We start from the raw sequence: 19,060 nt of genomic DNA on the forward strand, positions 1-19,060 counted from the left end.
AGCAGATTTGCATCTACATACAAAACATGTCACATTAATCCAGTGATAAGACATCAGCACTTGTGGAAAAATTTTCCTTTTGAAGGATAAAAATCAACAGTTTTTGCCATTAAGGCATCCTTTTTTTTTTTTTAATATTAGATACTTCCCCAAAGGCAAGTGAACTCTAAAAAAGGTTGTGCTCTTGGTCTTTATATGTCCACTGAATCCTTAAAATTCTAAACAGATTTCACAGGCATGGCATGCAGGGCCAAGGCCAGGAATAAATATATTACTTTTTTGTTACAGACAGAATAGTAATTTTAGCATTTAATAAATCAGCAGGCTCAGTTCTGACATCCAGCAATGGTGGGTGAAGTAACTGCTGGTAATGGCTGAAAAATCAACTTTTCAACTTTGAGGCAAGCAACTAAAGCAGCTACCAATGAGAGCACAGGATACAGTAGATTGACATGACAAGGTAGTAAATATATTAGGGGGTCACCAAGGCAACTTGGAGCTTGGAATGTCCACTAATGACCAACCATCAGTGACCAAGAAATGACCATCAAGCAAATAGTTTCCTGTGTGGACTGGGCTTAATTGTCTCTAGCTTGGTCATTATGCTCTGCAATATTTAGTATTGCAATTTTTCTCATCTTTTCTATATGTGTATAGACTTTCCTAAGTCTTTTCTTTCCGCTGAATTTCAGAAACAAACTAGTACTTCAGTTTAAAAAGTTGTTCACAACAAGAAATATTGAGTAAGACCACGTTTCGCAATTTAGTTTATATATTGAGTACTATGGGCAGCACAGTGGCATGGTGGTTAGCACTGTTGATATTGAGTACTATACTTTATGACATTAAGCAAGGTCAAGGATTAGCTATGTAATCACTTACATAATCGAATTAATTGTCACTGACAGTTATGTGTTGGTATTGGTGTGCCTGCAAGTGGAACCGATTATGTAAAGACTCGCATATTACACTCACATAAAGTCAAATGTTAAGAGTTTAACTCAATCCATGCCAGAATGAATTGTGTTTGTAGTCCGTTGCACAACCTTTGACTTTAGAAAATTGTTCTGCCTACAATAAAGAAGATGGGACGAGATAACATGACAAGAAAACAAAACTGAAAAGAGACTTACATTGCCCATATACTCAGACAGAAGGTCCTGGAGAGCCTGGCGCACAGAATTGCATTCGGCCACAATGCGCTCCCTGCGGTCATCACGTGTGCATGAAGAGTCAGCCATGAGGGCAGCACCACTGATGATGCTCTCAAGGCGCTCCTCCAGGGAAGGGCGGAAGCGCTCCTCGCTGAACGCCAGGGGGTCCACAATGATTTGTTTCTGTAAAGAAAGGGTCAGAGGGAAAATTACACAGGGAGCAAAAAATGCACAGTCATCACGGTACACTGATCTCTCCTTCACAAAGCCCAGAGTAACAAGAAAGGAAATGACTGAACTGACTGACTCTGAGGTGAGGTGGAAAACCAGAAGGGAGGAAAGTGCCATGTTGTCTTTTTTTTTTGTCTCTGTACACCCTGAACAACAACAACTTCCTTTTTTAGCGCCTTTCAAAGGCAGTGTTACAAAGTGCTTTCCACATGGCAAAGAATAAAACAGATGTGTCCAACCAGTAAAGTTCATGGAATATGTGTAGTGATTATATTCCTCTATCTACACCAATTTACGCCAGTATTCCCCACAACGCCAAATTCTATCCCGACTTTATGGCTTGAATAACGGCCACAAAAGTGTTTTTGCAGAACATTATGAGCTAATAACATTTTTATGTTAAGCTCTTATATCTGGCTGAAGCCTGTTGAGTGATTTTTGATTTACACCTGACACAAGTTCACCTTAGTAGTCCCTGTTAAGGTGTTTAGTTCAAAAAAAGGAAACTGGTCAAACATTTAAAGTACTAAACCTTGGGGTAAAGAAGGATGCAGTCTCCAATTGAACAAATACAAACCAGCGAGTATATACAAAGCTGCATATACTCGCTGAGCAAAATTCAAATCTCTTCATCACGACCCACTCTATAAGACGCTGAAATAAATTAATGTAAACTGAAAACAGTAGTTTCCAGCAGTAATACAATAAGAGGCCTGGTGTGACTGAGGCTTTTTATAGAGCTTGTCTGGAACTGTTGTTATCCGAGTGTATCCAGAAATTGTAATGAGATTGGCAATTCTAAGATTTTGGCAACGGGCAGTTATTTGTAAAATGGTCTGTAGTCCATGGCTAAGTTTTTTGGGGGTTTTTTCTTCACTGACAGTCCACCCTCCTGCATTGTCTCTCAAACTCAAAGATGGTTTATTTTTGTTGTGGTGGAAGGGCAGCAGTATCAAAGGTAACGTTAAAGCCCTGTATTAAACTTCAGAAATTGTAAAACAAATCTTCAGGGTTAATTGATTATCCGGGACAAAGTGAAAGTAACTTTGGTTGTCAATTTAAATACACTGCTTCAAGTTAAGCAGGTAATAATGATAATCTCTCTCTCCCTCTCTCTAGCAACATGTCCTGGTTTAAAATGGTCCTACCACAAATGGTGAAGAAAATAAATTCTCAGAAAAGGCCACACTTTGCTAAAAAGCCATTAGGTTCCCACACAGAAAAATAAAATGGCTTATATATATAAAAAAAAAAAAAAAAAAAAAAAAAAAAAAACACTAATTTAGGGATAAAGAATTTAAGAAAATAAGGCACTGGCAAGGAAAATGGTTTAAATGGTGTACAGTCCACTGTACAGTCCCTGGGGTGGATATACCTTTTGCAGGTTCTTCATGGGAAAACCAAGTTACAAAATGTAACCTAAATGTTGTTTCTAGTGTAATAAAAACAGTAACAGTAGAGTTTGTGATTGAGAACCCCATTAATTTATTAGCTAAAGAATTGAACACCGTAGCAGATGAACCTGAACATATGGTGACGACTTAACCCTTAGTAAGGTTGAGAACTGCTGCAAGGTGCCTTGTTTTGAGTATTTTCTCTCCTTTCAAGTTCAAACCATGCAGCAACCATTTGTGCATTACTGAAGGGAGCATAGTCATCCTGGAAGAAATCGCTTTCATCATAGTTGAAATGCTTTGTCTTGGGACGAAGATGACATTTATTTTTTGCAGTGACTTTTTTCTACCATGTCATATATCTTGTCTTAGAAACTGTATTAAATAAACGCCTATTTGATGTTTTTTTTAACCTGAGACATATTAAAGTAAAAGACAGGGCTCCTCCAGTTAATTTTGTTTAGGCACTGCTTGTTTATCTTAATTTAAGCTTGATTATGTTCAAGTAAGGTTTCAAGTTTTTGTTTTTTTGTTTTTTTAAATCAAAACAGCAGTTGAAAAACAGTTTCCAGCTGTTTTAGGCATGTGCCATGCTTGCCCAAAAATATCTCAGAAAAGGATGTGGCAAAGAAAGTTCCTTGACAAAGAAGAAGGAAAACAAAAACTGCTGTGATATGTGCCTATAGACCAATTTCCACAGGCTGTGTTTTTTTGCCATCTCAGTATATATTTTCTACACAAGTCCAATGAACGTCAGCACTTACAAAGTCCTTAGCGCAAAAAGGCCGTCAGCATAGGGATTTCTTTTTCCCCTCCTCACTGTGCTCACAGCGTTCTGTTATAAATAGTTCAATTTTTGAAACACTGCTGCCCTCAACAATGTCACTTGCCTCTCAACCAAAGTCAAGAAGGTTTACAATATTAACACTGTAAATATTGATGAAGGACTGAACTCAAGAAGTAACCAAAAACAGGACACCATCGATACTTCCAGCGCAAAAAAGACAAACCAAAAAAAAATAAATTTTGTTTTTAATTAAATCAGATATTCTCCATACTTTTCCATGCAACTGTGCAACTTTCTTTTCTTTCAAGTATTAGTTGGGTAGCATTTATCGCTCATCTCAGTCTAAGAGGTGCTCCAGCAACCCACACTTTTTTCCTTAAATCTGTAGGACAAGGGAGCCAACTTAAACGTTTCACTTCACATAGGTAAATCTGCTGAGAAAGGCTGCTGGTGGTGACTGCGGAGGGTTAAGGTATCAATACAACGTTTGTGACAGTCTAAGACAGCCAACTTACTCGGGGAGAGATGAACTCTGCAATACTGCTGCAGATGCCCTATTGCTGAAAAATATTCAACAATTCAGCTGTTACAATCGTGGTTTATTAGGCAGCCCGCCCTCTATCACTGCCACCTCCAGCCCCCCTCCGTTATGTCTCATCTGACCTCCTCTGCTTGCGTGTCATATCACCATGGCAACAGGCACACGAGAGAGACATGGAGGAGGAAAAAAAGAGAGAGGGAGAGAGATGGCGGGGGTTGACTCATTTGCTAATTTTGCCTTGCACTTGAAAGTGGGCACCACAACTAGGTATTCTGGAAAAGGCCTGCATTCCAGTTTATTTAGAGTGTGTGTAATTACCTGTAAAATAATCACTGATGGAACAGATCCAAGGGCTTGTTTTGTCACCTGATCAATATTGATTAATCACTCAGAAATGATGCCGTTAGGCAGAAAAGCTTTCATACTAATGATCTTTTTATTCTAGAGTGAAAAAAAATATTTTAAACACCAAAAAAAGGGCAAGCCAACTATGATATCATCAAACTTTCTTTTCTTTCAGCCATCAGCCTACCCTTGCCCTAAAAATACACATTTGTCCAATACACAAACGGCATTGTTTTATATTCCCAAGTGGGACTACTTTGAGAAGTAATGCTTAGTTGATGAAGGACACTCAAAGAAGACTGTCTTACATAACACATGTACTACCTTAAGTATAGTTTTAGTCAAGCGTTTTGTTTTTTTCTCCTATTCTAGCGGGTACTGAATCAAACGGAGAGCATCTTGCCTTTTGGCTTATTGAGTCCACCACCTCCAAAAAAGAAAAGCAACAAATCCTTTAGACATTGGAATTCTCAGGCACCCTAACCGTGACAAAATTTGAAAGCCTTTAATGGTTTTGTCCAGGGGTCATCTAATACATCAAGACACTAGCAGCAATATAGAAATCAGGGAATAGAATGCCGCTGAATTTTGGCGGCCTACAGTCATGGCAGGCGAAATAAGCATTAACAACCAAGTGAGTAGATCCTGAGTTATTTCTCTCAACTTTCAGGTGAGTATTTCAAACAACTACCCTTCAACAGGAGTGAAGGGTAGTGCTGACATATGAGGGTGCAGTAAATACATTAGAGGGTTACCTAGTAGCGTTAGCAACTGCCTGTGACCAATTCGCTAGTTATAGGACCCAAAACAAGATAAATAAACAGCAAAAAGACTAAAAACTGTAACAAAACTGTAACAAAACAACTTAAGGGCCTTCCGAAACCAATTCTTCACTAAAATACAAAATGTATCACATCACACATAAGATTGCACACACACGCACAAAAAACTAAAATAAAAACCTGATTATTAGCCTGCAGAGTGTGGTTGACATTAGCAGCGCAAACAGCAGGCGCCTTCTTTTCCCGCACGTTAGTGTAGGTTCACATTTCTCCACTAACAACCACACCAGATTACACCCTACATAGAGCCATTCATTTTCTATATCAAAGTTCTGAAACATGCTGGTTCACATGTCTGTCTTTCAGGTTCCTCGTTTACATCTCCCCTGAGAGAAAGTGCACAAGGGGGGCACTGCAGCCTGGTGCATGGCATAATATCTCAGAAACAACAATTAACTGGTGTTATACATTAAAAGTAAAATAAATCAAAAAAGGTTGTTTAACCAAAGATGTCCATCTTTGTTGGTACAAATCTTTTAACTGTCAAATTGACTACTAATTTCAGAGAGATACAAATAAGTATCTCCCAGCTCTAGATGAAATAAATAGGTGCTTTGGCCATTACCAAATAATTTTTAGAAAACAAATTTTGTTTAGCAAATTCAGTTAACTCGAGTTTCATTTACTGAGGAAAAAGCACTGCTTTCTTTTACTAATGGCAACACAGACTCATTACCTCTGCATGCAGATCTTGCTTACGCGCAGTCACCCTTCCCACGGGTCACATTCTAGGCCGGGAATAACTGTGCAAGCAACTCCCAAACCTCCCATGTCAACCAGCAGAAATACCATGGTCTGCAATAACTATGAGTAATTAAACAATGCATCATACAGCCACTGGCTAATAAAACATGAGCATGCGAATTGCATCAATCACACGAATACACAGTGTCTCAGTATGAGCAACACATCAAGACACTGCTACTTGCGAAATGACTTAATAACCAATACAAGATGAATAATTCATTGAGCAAAAGAGAGGACACAACAGAAACCTGTACTTCTGTGGAGCTTAATTTGTATCGTGGATTTGTTGAATGTCTTTGGACTTTATCTTAACATGAAAAATCTCTTGTAAACAATAAGTTACTTTGCAAGTGTGACAGAATAAGTGGCAATGGAAGAGAAATCAGGTTAATCTTCTCTGCATTTATCACCCCAGGCTGCATTAAGTTGATTAGCTTTGTGTTTTCCAGCTGTTATCCTGATGTTGTTTCCTATAAATATTATGAGTACATTATCACACGTTTTATATACCTTTCAAGTTCATTTTTTTTAAGCAATACATTTTGTAAAACCTGACCCATCACACATCCTCATCACAGATAAAAAAAAAAAAACTTTTCCATTTTATGCGACAATAATGTGAAGCTCTAAGACTCATGTTACTTTAGTCATATGGCAGTTATACTTTTACTTTCGTGGTTAAATTTGACTGATGCTGTGTCACTACCTCTGCACTGTAATGTTGCTGTTGGCAACTTGTTTCAATAAATACGCACTTCAGATTAGGCAGTGCGTCATCAGTGACAGTAGCTCATTGGAAAAGGACAGAAGATGACCTTTATTTTCTTTGCTCTACATGTTGATGCCTGCAAACTGCAATAACTGATTTATTTTATTTATTTAATTATTTATTTATGTCATATATCGTCAGAAATATAGCACATTTCCATTGAATGTTGTGATACAGCTTTGAGGCTATATCTCCACCCCCTCTCCGCCCCCCTCCTTATGATGCGTTCATAAAGACAGACTAATCTATGTCCTTCAAAGAATGGAGTAGTAGTGAGTCAAGCATGTGCCTTAAAGCCATGTCCCAAGTTTGTCCATGTACCTCACTAACTTTGGGGGGTTTTGGTCATTTCATGAGTCAGTTTGGTTAGCTCTATATACTAGCATTCTGACCCAAGTCTAATGTTTCGTCCTAGTCAGGCCTTTGTTGTTAGACTTAGGAAAAATGTCATTTTAAATGTCATGCTTTTCTAGATTAAGCAGATACCTGGAAGTGTGACAAGTCAGGTTGTGACTTGTAAGCCACTCATTTGACTTACATCAAAATTGTTGAGGGCATCGGCAAGCTCTCCACCCCCTCCTGACTGACTGAGTGCTGAATCTCCGGTGGGAGTGGCCTGGGCAGCATTGGAGATGCCGGACACTGCAGACTGCAGCTGCTTGTAGATCAGGTCACGGTTGGCCTTGTATGCTGCCACGTCAGGATGCTGCAGGCAGGCACGGGATGCGGTGTACAGCAATGGGATGTTCCTCTGTAGCACCCCACGGGCAGCAGCCATTTGGTCCTTGTGCTGAACGTCCTTTAGTTCCTAGAATTAAGAAGAATTAAATTTTTTTTTAAAAAGATCAGGAAAAAAAAAAATGATAAAAATGTTCAACTTTGAGGAGGAACAGCTATGGGAGGTAGTGTGGTAATATACTTTACATTCAAAATGGACTTGTCATGCCCTTACAAAGACACCAAGTGTAGCAGTTTATTGTAGATGACCCAGATTTTTTTCCGTCCCTTGCAGAAAATACAGTCATAATCAGGTCAATATAAAGTGCCTTTGCGATTTAATACATCACTATTCAGACCATAGCATTGTACTCTAGTTACAGATTCACAGGAGGAGAGGAGATAGCGATCACTACCCCATTGTAGATTTATTATACATTTACACAAAAAAAAAAACCCAACAACTAGCTTACATACACCAACTACTTCAGCTCCAACTGGACTACTCCCAAGGCTTTTATCTCTACTACTCATTTGCAATTAAGCCCTATTAATTCCTGATTTCACTTTTGTTAAACATTTCCATCCACACCCAAATGTTGTAGTTAAAAAAGTAATTTTCTCTCAAAACTATTATCAGTTAGATGACTCGATGGCCAAGAAGGGGAACATACTGCTGGTCACCAATTCCCAAAGCAGTGAGTCCACTATTCAAATTCCAGCACGCTGGGACACTGGCAAAAGGTCACAACCCACTTCCTCTCCTCCATCTCCATCAGCAAAGTCACATAAATGTCCAAAAGCAAGTTTCAACACATTACACCATTTAAAAAAAAAAAAAAAATGTTATAGTATGATGTGCTAAGTAGCTTAAGATAATAAATGTCGGAGGGCAATTGACATTTTGGTCTGTTTGACCTTCATTTTCAATTGCAAACAAGGTTTCACTTTTATATTATATTCACAGCCCTATGACAGCTGGAATAGACTCTAGTGACTCTGAACTGAGTAATGCTGGGCAGACACTGTGCGATTTTTGGCCCATTTTGAGCCGATTTTTGAGTCGTGCGACCGTTTTGGCGATCGGCCCGATTTTGGCCTTCATCGTGCGTCGTGCATCGTGTAGTATACGTGGGGTAACTAGAAGCGATTGACACCTCACGACCAGCTCCCGATCATCAATCGCTTGGTCGTGAGGAATTCAAACCTGTTTGAAATCCTCGCGACCATCGTGAGGGTGTCACCGCAGTTTCTCACACTGCGCACGCGCAAACACAAATGTCAGCGAAAAAGACGGCGCAGCACGGCAGTGCAGCGTGTGATCTGGACACAAGCGATGGAGGTACAACTTGTAGAACTATGGCAAGCTCATCCGAGCCTTTTCGATGTGGCCTCACAAAATTATCACGACCACAACAACCGTGAAAATAGTTGGATCTACATTGCTGCTCAATCACAGCTGCCTGATCAATGTTTTTCATTAGCAATTTAACAAAGTTGATGATGGTGGTGTGAGTGTCTGTGTGAGTGAAAGACAGAGAGGGAGAGCGAGCGACAGAATTTCTGTTATAACCTTCATTTTATGGAGGCACAGTGTGAGCACTCGGGTCGCATCAGAGCATCGGGTCGTATAGTGTGAGACCCTGCATCGTGACCTATGAACTTCTAACCCCTGCGAGTCAATCGTACAGTTTGAGCAGGAGCTCAATCGCGCGACTGAGAAAAAACAAAAAAAACAAATCGCACAGTGTCTACCCAGCTTTAGTGGAATAAAATTGATGGATGAATGATTTGGGAGTGTACAATATTTGTGTAGATTTTAGCATCATTTTATTGATGCTAAAATCTAAAGTTTTGATTTTGGAGACAAGCTAGTAAAAAAAAAAAAAAAAAAAAAAAAAAAAAAGCCCATTATAATCATATATAGCTATATAGCCCAGCTATAATCATTTTAAAAACACAAATCACTCAGATACTTGTATACTAATTAGAAGGCTGAATTTAATGTAAATTTTGGGACATGTTTCTTTCTCACTCAAGACTTTTATAGTCACTTGTCACTGTGCTGTTTGGAGCACGTTTTTGGTTACTGAAGTACTGAAGTCACTCAAAAAATTTCCAACCGTGTTCAAGCTATAATACAGATTCTGTAACTCTGCTCCTGTCTATCACTTTTTTCAATTACCTGCTGTCTCTTGGCAGCCATGGCATTCAGCTTGTCCACTTCTGGTTTCAAGGCCTTGTATTGGATTCCCAAATCCTGTTCTGTACCTGCGTTGCGCACTTTGGCCAGACTGTCCTCCACCTGAGCCACACAGATAGAAAGAGTTGCTGCAATACTGAAGACAGTAATTGAAACACAAGCAGTACTTGACTGAATTAGCAGTTTGCACAACATTAAGTGTTAACTTAGATTAGTAATGTCTATGCTTGCTTTTAAAATTCAAGTATGAGTTAGGATTGATCAATTAAGACATCAAGCTGTTCCCAAAAGTTTGAGAGAACGCAAGATTTCAATTTGCACTTGAATGAAGAGGTTGAGGCAATTACTGACAAATAGAAATATTAAATCAAACTGATTCTACCAACTCTGCATTCACTTCATTGTTAGTGACACTTTAATTAGAATTATCAATGTATGTTATGCATGAGAATTCAACATCTCACCAGTTTAAGTTGCACGAGAAGTTTGTAGACATCAGACATGTCTGCCAGCACCAACAAGTGCGTAACTGCTGACAGGAGGGCCCTGGCTGCACGAACCATATTGCCTCTCTTCATAGATGAACAGGGGTCTTCTGCAAATTCTCCAGAGGCCTGACGCATTGACTCACCTTCAGGTAGAGAAACAAAGCACAAAAAAATAATAAAAAAAAAATAAAAAAAATCAGCTCCAAATCCAAGATTTAAACAGAAACCTTACATGAAAACCTGTTCAAAACATTTTTACAAGCATTTGTCCAAAAGCAACCATTTTAAACAATTATGACCTTTTCTTTCTGAACCCCCAGGCATCTGTGACTGGGAAAGAGTTTTCACATCTTTCACAGTAACAAAAAGAAAAATAAATAAAAGAAAACATGCTACTGAGCCGTTAACATTGATATCACATTTATTATGGGAAAAATAGTGAGTATTATTTGGGACAATATTTTATTTTATTTATTTATATTTGTGCTTAAAATGTAGATACTTTTAAATATAGTTTTATTGAGAATTGTAAAGTTATATGACAAAAATATTTTTTTAAAAAATGAAAATGGACAACAGCAGCTCATCCAGTGAGGAGTTAGGCCCTGACTAGTGATTATAAAGTCTGTCTCGCATGGGCAACTGCCAAGTCTCTACCGGCCTGTATTTACTGCAGAATGTCTGCAGGTGCAGAAGGGTGCAAAGGGAGCCACAGACAGCAGCGGACTAGTGAGCCCCGTGAGACTTGCACAACAACCATACGGTGAATGACAGAGAGCCGAAGCCAACAGCCAACTGTCATCTGCTACTGCAAGCAGACTAGGCGAGAGACCCTGAGCAATCCAGAGAAAAGACAGCTGTAGACAACTGATAATCCTTCCAAGGATTGAACTACATAAATGTCCCGAGTTCTGCTTCCTCTAAATGGATACTGTTGACCGAAGGTTCTCCTTTAGTCAGCAGATGAGCTGAACCTTTTAGGAAGGGGGGAAAAAAAAAGTGCACCACTGTGTTTAAAACAAGGACAGTGTAGCATCCAGTCGAACTGAGAAGGCCAGAACTGATGGTTGTTGAATGATCTTTATTATTCCTTGCCGTGTATCAGACAACGAACCAACGTAAGAGCTAGACAAACAATTACCATATTATTCATGTAACACCATCTTAATCGCTCATTACGCTGGTCTAACGTTTTCTATTAAACTATAATACATAATATGCATTTCAGATTGCTCAAATTAAATCATATACATTACAAACCTTGTTCCCCTGTCGACTGTAGCTCGAACCATTCGTTACCAAAATAAAAGCACAAACGTTATATTACGTGAATATGAGCTAGCTTTACATATCCGCCGTTACAGACAGCATAGCAAAAATGAAAACAGAAGAATAACCACTGTATACCAATTATTTTGTTTTCATAAAATGCCAGAAGCCCATATGACAACTAAGATGAAAATCTGATTACTTGCCCAGCTCTACCTGGCACATGCCTCACGAAGGCAGTGATTTAGAGATATGAGACACACATTCGTACACAGCAAGCCATGTATCACAAAATCTGCATAAAATGCTTTTCAGTGGGACTTCCAGTTGAGCTTTGATGGAGTAGGAAGCGAGTCTGGGAGCTCCCGCCGATTTTGATTAAATTGTTATTTATTCGCGCGTTTTGGCCATATTTCCAGTCCTGTTTTGGTTTGTGGATTGTCTTGTTGAGAAGTTTTACTCGGGCCGGCGTAAAATGGCAGCAAAAAATGTTAAAACCCGCAGTACTATTCAAACACAACTGAGGCCTAGTTTGCAAACCGCGACCACACCCTCGAGTGAGCCATCGTCTCCTGCAAAGCCCCCCCACATGTCAAGCTAATCCTGATATTGAGGCTCTCAAGGTCGAGTTGCTGGCTTCACTGAGGAAAGATATCGCCGACATCTTTAAAAAGGAACTTCAGGATACTCTTGGTGATGCTTTGTCTACCATTAAGTTTGACCTGCAGGCGGTGAAGACGCAGCTGGCGATCGATAAAGTTGTCAATGACGCTACCATGTCTGAGCTAAAAGGTACGGTCAAGGAGATGGAGCACGCACTTACTGTCTGCTCTGATGATATAGCTGAGATGAAAAACACTATCAAGGGCCTCACAGCTCATGTAGCCAAGCTGGAAAGTAAGTGTGAAGATTTGGAGTCCAGGTCGCGGCGCAACAATGTTAGGATAGTGGGAGTACCAGAGGGCCCTGACACGTGCACCACTGCTGCCGTAGCTTCCTTGCTAAAAGAAGCATTTGATCTGGGGAAGGAGCTGCTTTTGGATCGTTCGCACAGGACCCTCCAAAACACACCTAAGCCCGGCGACCGTCCACGAGCCATTGTATGCACACTGACTGTGTTGACATTTTACGACGTGCTAGAGAACGCCGACAGATTAAAGTTGGAGATCAGACCATCTCAGTCTTCCCCGACTACACCGCCAGGGTGGCACGGGCTCGTGCTCCATTCAACACGGTCAGGGAGCTACTTCGTGGCATTGAAGGTGTTCGGTGTGGCCTGCTTCATCCAGCGCGACTCCGCATCACATATAAGGGTGTCGAGAAGGACTTTGTCTCAGCAGAGGAGGCCAGTGATTATGTCAAAACTTTGATCTCTGGGTGAGCCTCAATAGCCCCTCAGTTTGATGCTGTAATGCTGCTAAGGGTTCACGCTCTCCTTAGGTTTAACGCCACCTGTGCATTGTTTTCTTAGGCCATTGTGCTAGTTATTGTACTGTTGGTGTGCTGGTTCCTTTTATTTTCATTGTTATTTATTGAAACTGAATCATATAATATACTCTTGAACTTCAGACCAGTCCGGCACAATCTTCTCCAAGCTTGCTGCATTGATTTGGGTAGGACTGGGTTGTTTTTTGTTTCTGTTAAATTTTTATTCATTTATTTTTTTGTTTGGCTGTTTTTGTTTTAATTGTTTATCTATTTATATATGTATTTATTTTTATTTTATGCACTTTCGGTGATTTGTTGGAAAGTTCTCCTTCTGAGGAAGTCATATTTTGTACTGTGAGATCTTCTTTGGTTGGTTGGTTTCCTTTTTATTTTTTCCCTTTTAAAAAAAAAAAACAAAACACAACAACAACAAAACATGTTTACTGTTACGCGCACACTGTTATACTGTAGAGAAGTTGGCGGAAGGTTATTTTTCCCTCTCTCTGTTTTATTTTTATTTAGACTCCAATTAGTCCAGTCACTTCGGTGAATCATTTTTGCTACTTTGGGGGTACACTGCTGTCTCCTTTGTTCTGTTCTGTGGAGACTTGGGGTGTGTATTTGTGTTCAGGGTTGGGTTGGGGGCTGTCCCATTTCGGCTCTTCATGGCTTCACTTTTTCCTTCTTCCTTTTTATAAATGGTTAATGGCAATATAGACCCCAGCATTGCTGGGTCAGGTATGCCTCTTAGATTCATTAGTTGGAATATCAGGTATGGGTAACCCTGTTAAGAGATCTAAGGTTTTTACTCACTTGAAACGTCTAAATTCTGGCATAGCATTTTTACAGGAGACTCATCTTCACATTAAGGATCATTATAGGTTATATTGCCCTTGGGTAGGTCAGGTCTTTCACTCAAATTTTAATTCGAAAGCAAGGGGAGTGGCCATTCTCATTAATAAGAAAGTTCAATTCTCTTCGACCAATGTTATCGCTGATAGGAATGGTAGATACATCATTGTTGCTGGTACCCTATGCAGAAAAAGGTTTTGTTGGTAAATGTATATGCCCCGAATTTTGATGATGCTGAATTCGCTAATAGATTGCTGAGTAGCATCCCCTTTCTGAATACACATTTGCTGATCATTGGTGGTGATCTGAATTGTGTTTTTGATCCAATTTTGGATCGATCTAGTCCTCGTAATTTGACTCCATCTACGTCTAAAACATTCTCAGATTTTATGAAACAGAATGATCTTGTTGATCCATGGAGATTTCGCAACCCTTCAGTCAAAAATTTTTTGTTTTTCCTCTCAAGTCCACCAGTCTTATTCCAGGATTGATTTTTTCCATCGACAGAACTCTTAATTCATGTGTTAATTCTTCTGACTATTCTGGTATTGTAATATCTGATCATTCTCCTCTGCTATTGGATGTTCAGCTTTCTACCCATAAACGTAGTCCTCCATTTTGAAGATTTAGCTCTCTCCTTCTGGTGGATAAAGAATTTTGTGAATTTCAAGCTCTATTGAGGAGTTCTTGTCCTTCAATCAGGATGATTCTGTTTCATATTCTCTGCTATGGGAGACTCTTAAATGCTACCTGAGAGGTCAAATTATTTCTTACTCTGTCCGTGCTAATAAAAAGATTAATGCCAGGCTTAAAGAACTTATAGCTGCAATTAGTAACCTTGATTAAAGTTATACACTGAACCCTTCTCCAGAATTACTGAAGCAGCGCCTTGATTTGCAAGCAGAATTTGATCTTATGTCAACCAAAGAGGCTGAGCACTTATTACTATGCAGTCGTAGCTCATATTACGAATATGGTGACAAGGCTAGTTGCTTGTTGGCACATCAATTACGAGCTAAAATGAATAAAGCTAAAATGAATGCATTTCTTCATAATCTTTCAAACCCTGTTATTGGTGCTAATGATGCGGGGCAATTGGACTCCCCATTATCTGTTGAAGAAGTATTAAAAGCTATTACAGCTATGCAGTCTAATAAAGCCCCGGGCCCGGATGGGTTTCCAATTGAATTCTATAAAACATTTATTGGTAAATTGGCACCATTGCTTTTGTCTGTGTTTAACGAATCCTTGGAAACGGGTTCATTACCCCTACTTTCACACAAGCAACCATAGCGCTCCTTCTCAAAAATGACAAGGACCCAACCTCCTGTGGTTCCTACAGGCCATTATCTCTGCTTAATGCCGATGCAAAGGTATTGGCTAAAGTAATTGCATCTCGCCTTGAGGATGTGCTTCCTCGAATTATATCTGAAGAGCAGAATGGCTTTATAAAGGGACGGCAATTGTTTTTTAATACCCGTACACTCTTAATGTTATTTACTCAAAGCGTCTATCTGAACTTCCTGAACTTGTGATTTCTTTAGATGCTGAAAAGGCTTTCGATAGGGTGGAGTGGGAGTACTTGTTTGCTGTTTTAGAGAAATTTGGTTTTGGCGATAAATTTATTTCCTGGATTCGGCTTCTTTATTCGTCCCCTAAAGCCAGTGTTCATACTAATGATGTTTACTCTGATTATTTTGCGCTGGGTCGTGGTTGTCGTCAAGGTTGCCCTTTGTCTCCCTTACTCTTTGCCATTGCCATCGAGCCTCTGTCTATTACATTGAGATCTTCTTCTGTATTCAGGGGAATCATCCGTAATGGAATTACACATAAAGTATCATTGTATGCGGATGACTTGTTATTATATATGACTGACCCTGCATGCTCCATCCCTGCTGTTTTAAGTATTCTGGAGAACTTCAGTTCGTTTTCAGGTTATAAATTAAATTTGGGGAAAAGTGAGTGTTTTCCTGTTAATACGGCAGCACGTCAACTTCAACAGTCTGATCTGCCCTTTCGTCTCAGTCCATCTGGGTTTAAGTACTTAGGGATTAACGTGACTCGCTCTTTAGCTGGCCTTAAATCAGCAAATTTGTCTCCTCTTATATCAAGGATCACATCTGATATTCAAAGATGGGGTAATCTCCCCCTTTCTTTAATCGGTAAGATTAATGTTGTTAAAATGAACATCTTACCAAAATTTTTATTTTTATTTCAGTCAATTCCCTTATTTTTGCCGAAACATTTTTTTGTTTCACTGGACAAGATTATTGGTTCTTTCATTTGGGGAGGGAAGCCACCTAGGGTCTCTAAAACTTTGCTGCAGCGATGCAGATTTAGTGGAGGACTTGCATTACCTAATTTTTTAGCCTACTACTGGGCCGCTCACATCCATAAACTTTGCTACTGGCTAAAATCTTCTGGTTCCTCGTGGTGTAAATTGGAGCTATCATCATGTAAGGGCTCTTCTTTACCGGCTTTGCTCTATTCCTCTTTACCCGTGAGACCCTCTCTGTACACTGATAATCAGGTGGTTCTTAACACACTCAAAATCTGGTTTCAGTTTAGACGTCACTTTAATTTTGTAATGCCGTCTTCCTCGGGTCCTCTAAGCGACAACCATTTGTTTCCCCCTTCACTTTTGGACTCGACATTCTCAGTGTGGTGTGACAAGGGTATAAAACAGTTCAAACATTTATATGTGGATGGTGTTTTCGATAGTTTTCCCAACTTGTCTTCTCGTTATAATCTCCCTATTACCCATTTGTTTCGCTATTTTCAAATTCGAAATTTTGTTGCCAAGTGTTTCCCAAATTTCCCCTCTTTACCTCCAGAACAGCAGTGGGAAACTACGTTATCATTTATTCCTCATCACAGAGGAACCATTTCGAAACTCTATGATGCTATTCTGTCTTTTAGTAACCACTCTAATGTTAAGCTTAAGTGTACATGGGAAGGAGAACTGGGAATTCGAATACATGAGGAGTCTTGGGAACAGGCTATAGCGAGGGTACGATCTTCCACCTCCTGTGCTCGTCTTGGACTTATTCAATTTAAGGTCATACACAGGGTGCATTTCTCTAAGTCTAGACTTTCTGAATTGTATCCAGAAGTGGAAAATAAATGTGATAAATGCCATGGTCTCCTTGTCACCTTAGCCACATGTTTTTTCTGTGTCCTGAGCTACAAGGTTTCTGGACAAGGGTATTTTGCTATTTCTTCAATACAACAATATCTTTCAAAAAAAAAAAAGTGATAGATGAGTGTCGGTGTCATCGCGATTTTGGGGGAATATTTCTCCAACTTGGTATGTTCGGATTATAGAATATCGTTATAAAAATTAGAGGATTATATGATAGAAAACACAATCATTAATAGTAATAGTTGCCTACAGGGAGTGACCAATGACTGAACACATTTTGTTTTTGAAATCTTCATCTGAGATATAGTCATTTTTCAGCGTTTCTGGTTACACACACACACACACACAAAACACACACACACACACACACACACACAAAAAAGAGGTCAAAACCACAACAAAAGGCTCGGTGTCTGCTCTGTCCAGCACCATGCTTTGTTCTACATTGGATTGGTCTGCACAGTTGACTGGGCACATAAATAAATTCTGTAGTCATGAACAAAGCAGGAAATCAGTAGTTTACTTCAGTGGAGACACATTTAACCTCAAACTCTGAAAAAGACCGTAAAACCACCACCGTTGCCCCAGAAATGCGCAGCCACAAAAAGAAAAGAGAAAAAAAAAAAAAAAAAAAAGAAAAAAAAAGAAAACCTGTTGTGTCTACCTTTCTAGCATGTGGTGCAGCTTTATAGAAACTGGAGAGGAGATATGACAAGCAGAATGAATAATTTTCTTTGGCCAGTGTGATGTGGAATAAAGATGAATGAAAATTAATTTAGCTGTTAATTTTTACCTTCAGTTATTAGGACCTTGCCAAACACTTCACATATCTCAACCTGATTATTTAGATAGATCTATTTTTCTTTGGGGGGGGGGGGGGGGAGAGAGAGAGACAGTGAAATATAGAAGCCATTTTCCTAGCTTGCCTGATGCATGCTGGAACTGACTGACTAGTTCTGAACAGTATCTATACTGTGGTGTACGTTATTGCATGGAAGCTTTCAAATTATTTACACAAAATGTAAATAAAGGCCATTATTACACTGTCACACATTTCACAATACAAGTGATTGTTTAACAAAAAAACAATTCTAGGACAAAATCCTGCTTGAATTAAACCTAATGAATAAACCAAGAAAAAAATTTTTTAAAAGGCGTCTTCCCCCAAACTGTCAAAATTTCATGTTAAATTTCCATTTTGACAGAAACATAAAGGCAGTTAAAATGACTAATTTTACTCACCGTCTTCTAAAATTTCACTGTTCAAAGAAATTAACACAAACAAATAAGTAGAAATGGACAGATTTAACACTTTGGGATCCAACGTGTCCCTTCTAGCTTGTAAAGGAAGATAGAACGTTGGAAGCAAAGCAGCTTGGCTGCTGTGTTCACACTAGATCCACGCTGCCAAAATACTGCTTTGTGGTTTGTTCAGAGAACCAGTTTTAAAGTTTATATAAACACTACAACGTCAAACAGACAAGCAAATAGACTTCCTCCCAGAAATGATACATTTTTTACTGTATGTGGCAAATGTAGAAAGCTTCAGTCATTCAAAGGCGCGTGTATCTCAACGGACAACACTGCTGTGACCATCTGTGAGCCAGAAGTGGCTGTGGCTTTAGCAGCACCACATCAGCAGCAACTGTCATATCATCAACTGGCTTCAAAACAAATCTACAGTTACAATAACTCAGTCTCCAATATACAACCAACAGTCCAAAAGATTCATTAAATAATCCCTGCAGATCTAAAATAGAGCAATACTACAAATACCTAAGAAAAGTGAGTCATAAATAGGGATGGGTACCGGTATCCGGTTCTGACATAAACGGTAGTAACCAGACCGAAAAGCAGCGCACATTTCGGTGCTTTTTTTTTTTCCTGAGATGTCATACACTTTGAATTCTAGCCAATCATTTTACGTTTCCGAGGATAGTAGGCGGGTCCAGGTACGTACGTTCTTTTAGAGCAGAGCTACAGATTAAAAATGCCCAAGGCCAAGCAGTCAAAAGTCTGGCTGTACTTCACAGCAAAATTTGCAAACTCAGCAGCCTGCAACAAGTGCTTTAAGCTGTTACTGTGCAAAGGAGGTAACACCTCAAATCCGATAAACACCTGGCGACGTATAGCATTTTTTTTAAAAGCCGA

The 19,060-nt window shown here is 39.4% G+C and overlaps 1 protein-coding gene across 1 annotated transcript in view; it reads right to left on the reverse strand.

Moving 5' to 3' along the window:
• ctnna1 (catenin (cadherin-associated protein), alpha 1) overlaps positions 1-19,060 on the reverse strand; it is a 77,765-nt gene that overhangs the window by 51,967 nt on the left and 6,738 nt on the right. The window contains exons 3-7 of the mRNA XM_042218433.1: positions 12,176-12,272; positions 10,195-10,445; positions 9,713-9,832; positions 7,349-7,618; positions 1,134-1,337 (exon numbers count right to left, since the gene is read on the reverse strand). Coding sequence (XP_042074367.1) covers positions 1,134-1,337; positions 7,349-7,618; positions 9,713-9,832; positions 10,195-10,445; positions 12,176-12,272 — 942 coding nt within the window. The remainder of the gene's footprint in view (positions 1-1,133; positions 1,338-7,348; positions 7,619-9,712; positions 9,833-10,194; positions 10,446-12,175; positions 12,273-19,060) is intronic.

Source organism: Haplochromis burtoni, unplaced genomic scaffold, assembly GCF_018398535.1.
Source record: "Haplochromis burtoni strain Fernald_Lab_line unplaced genomic scaffold, NCSU_Asbu1 Contig_19, whole genome shotgun sequence".
Lineage (NCBI taxonomy): Eukaryota > Metazoa > Chordata > Actinopteri > Cichliformes > Cichlidae > Haplochromis > Haplochromis burtoni.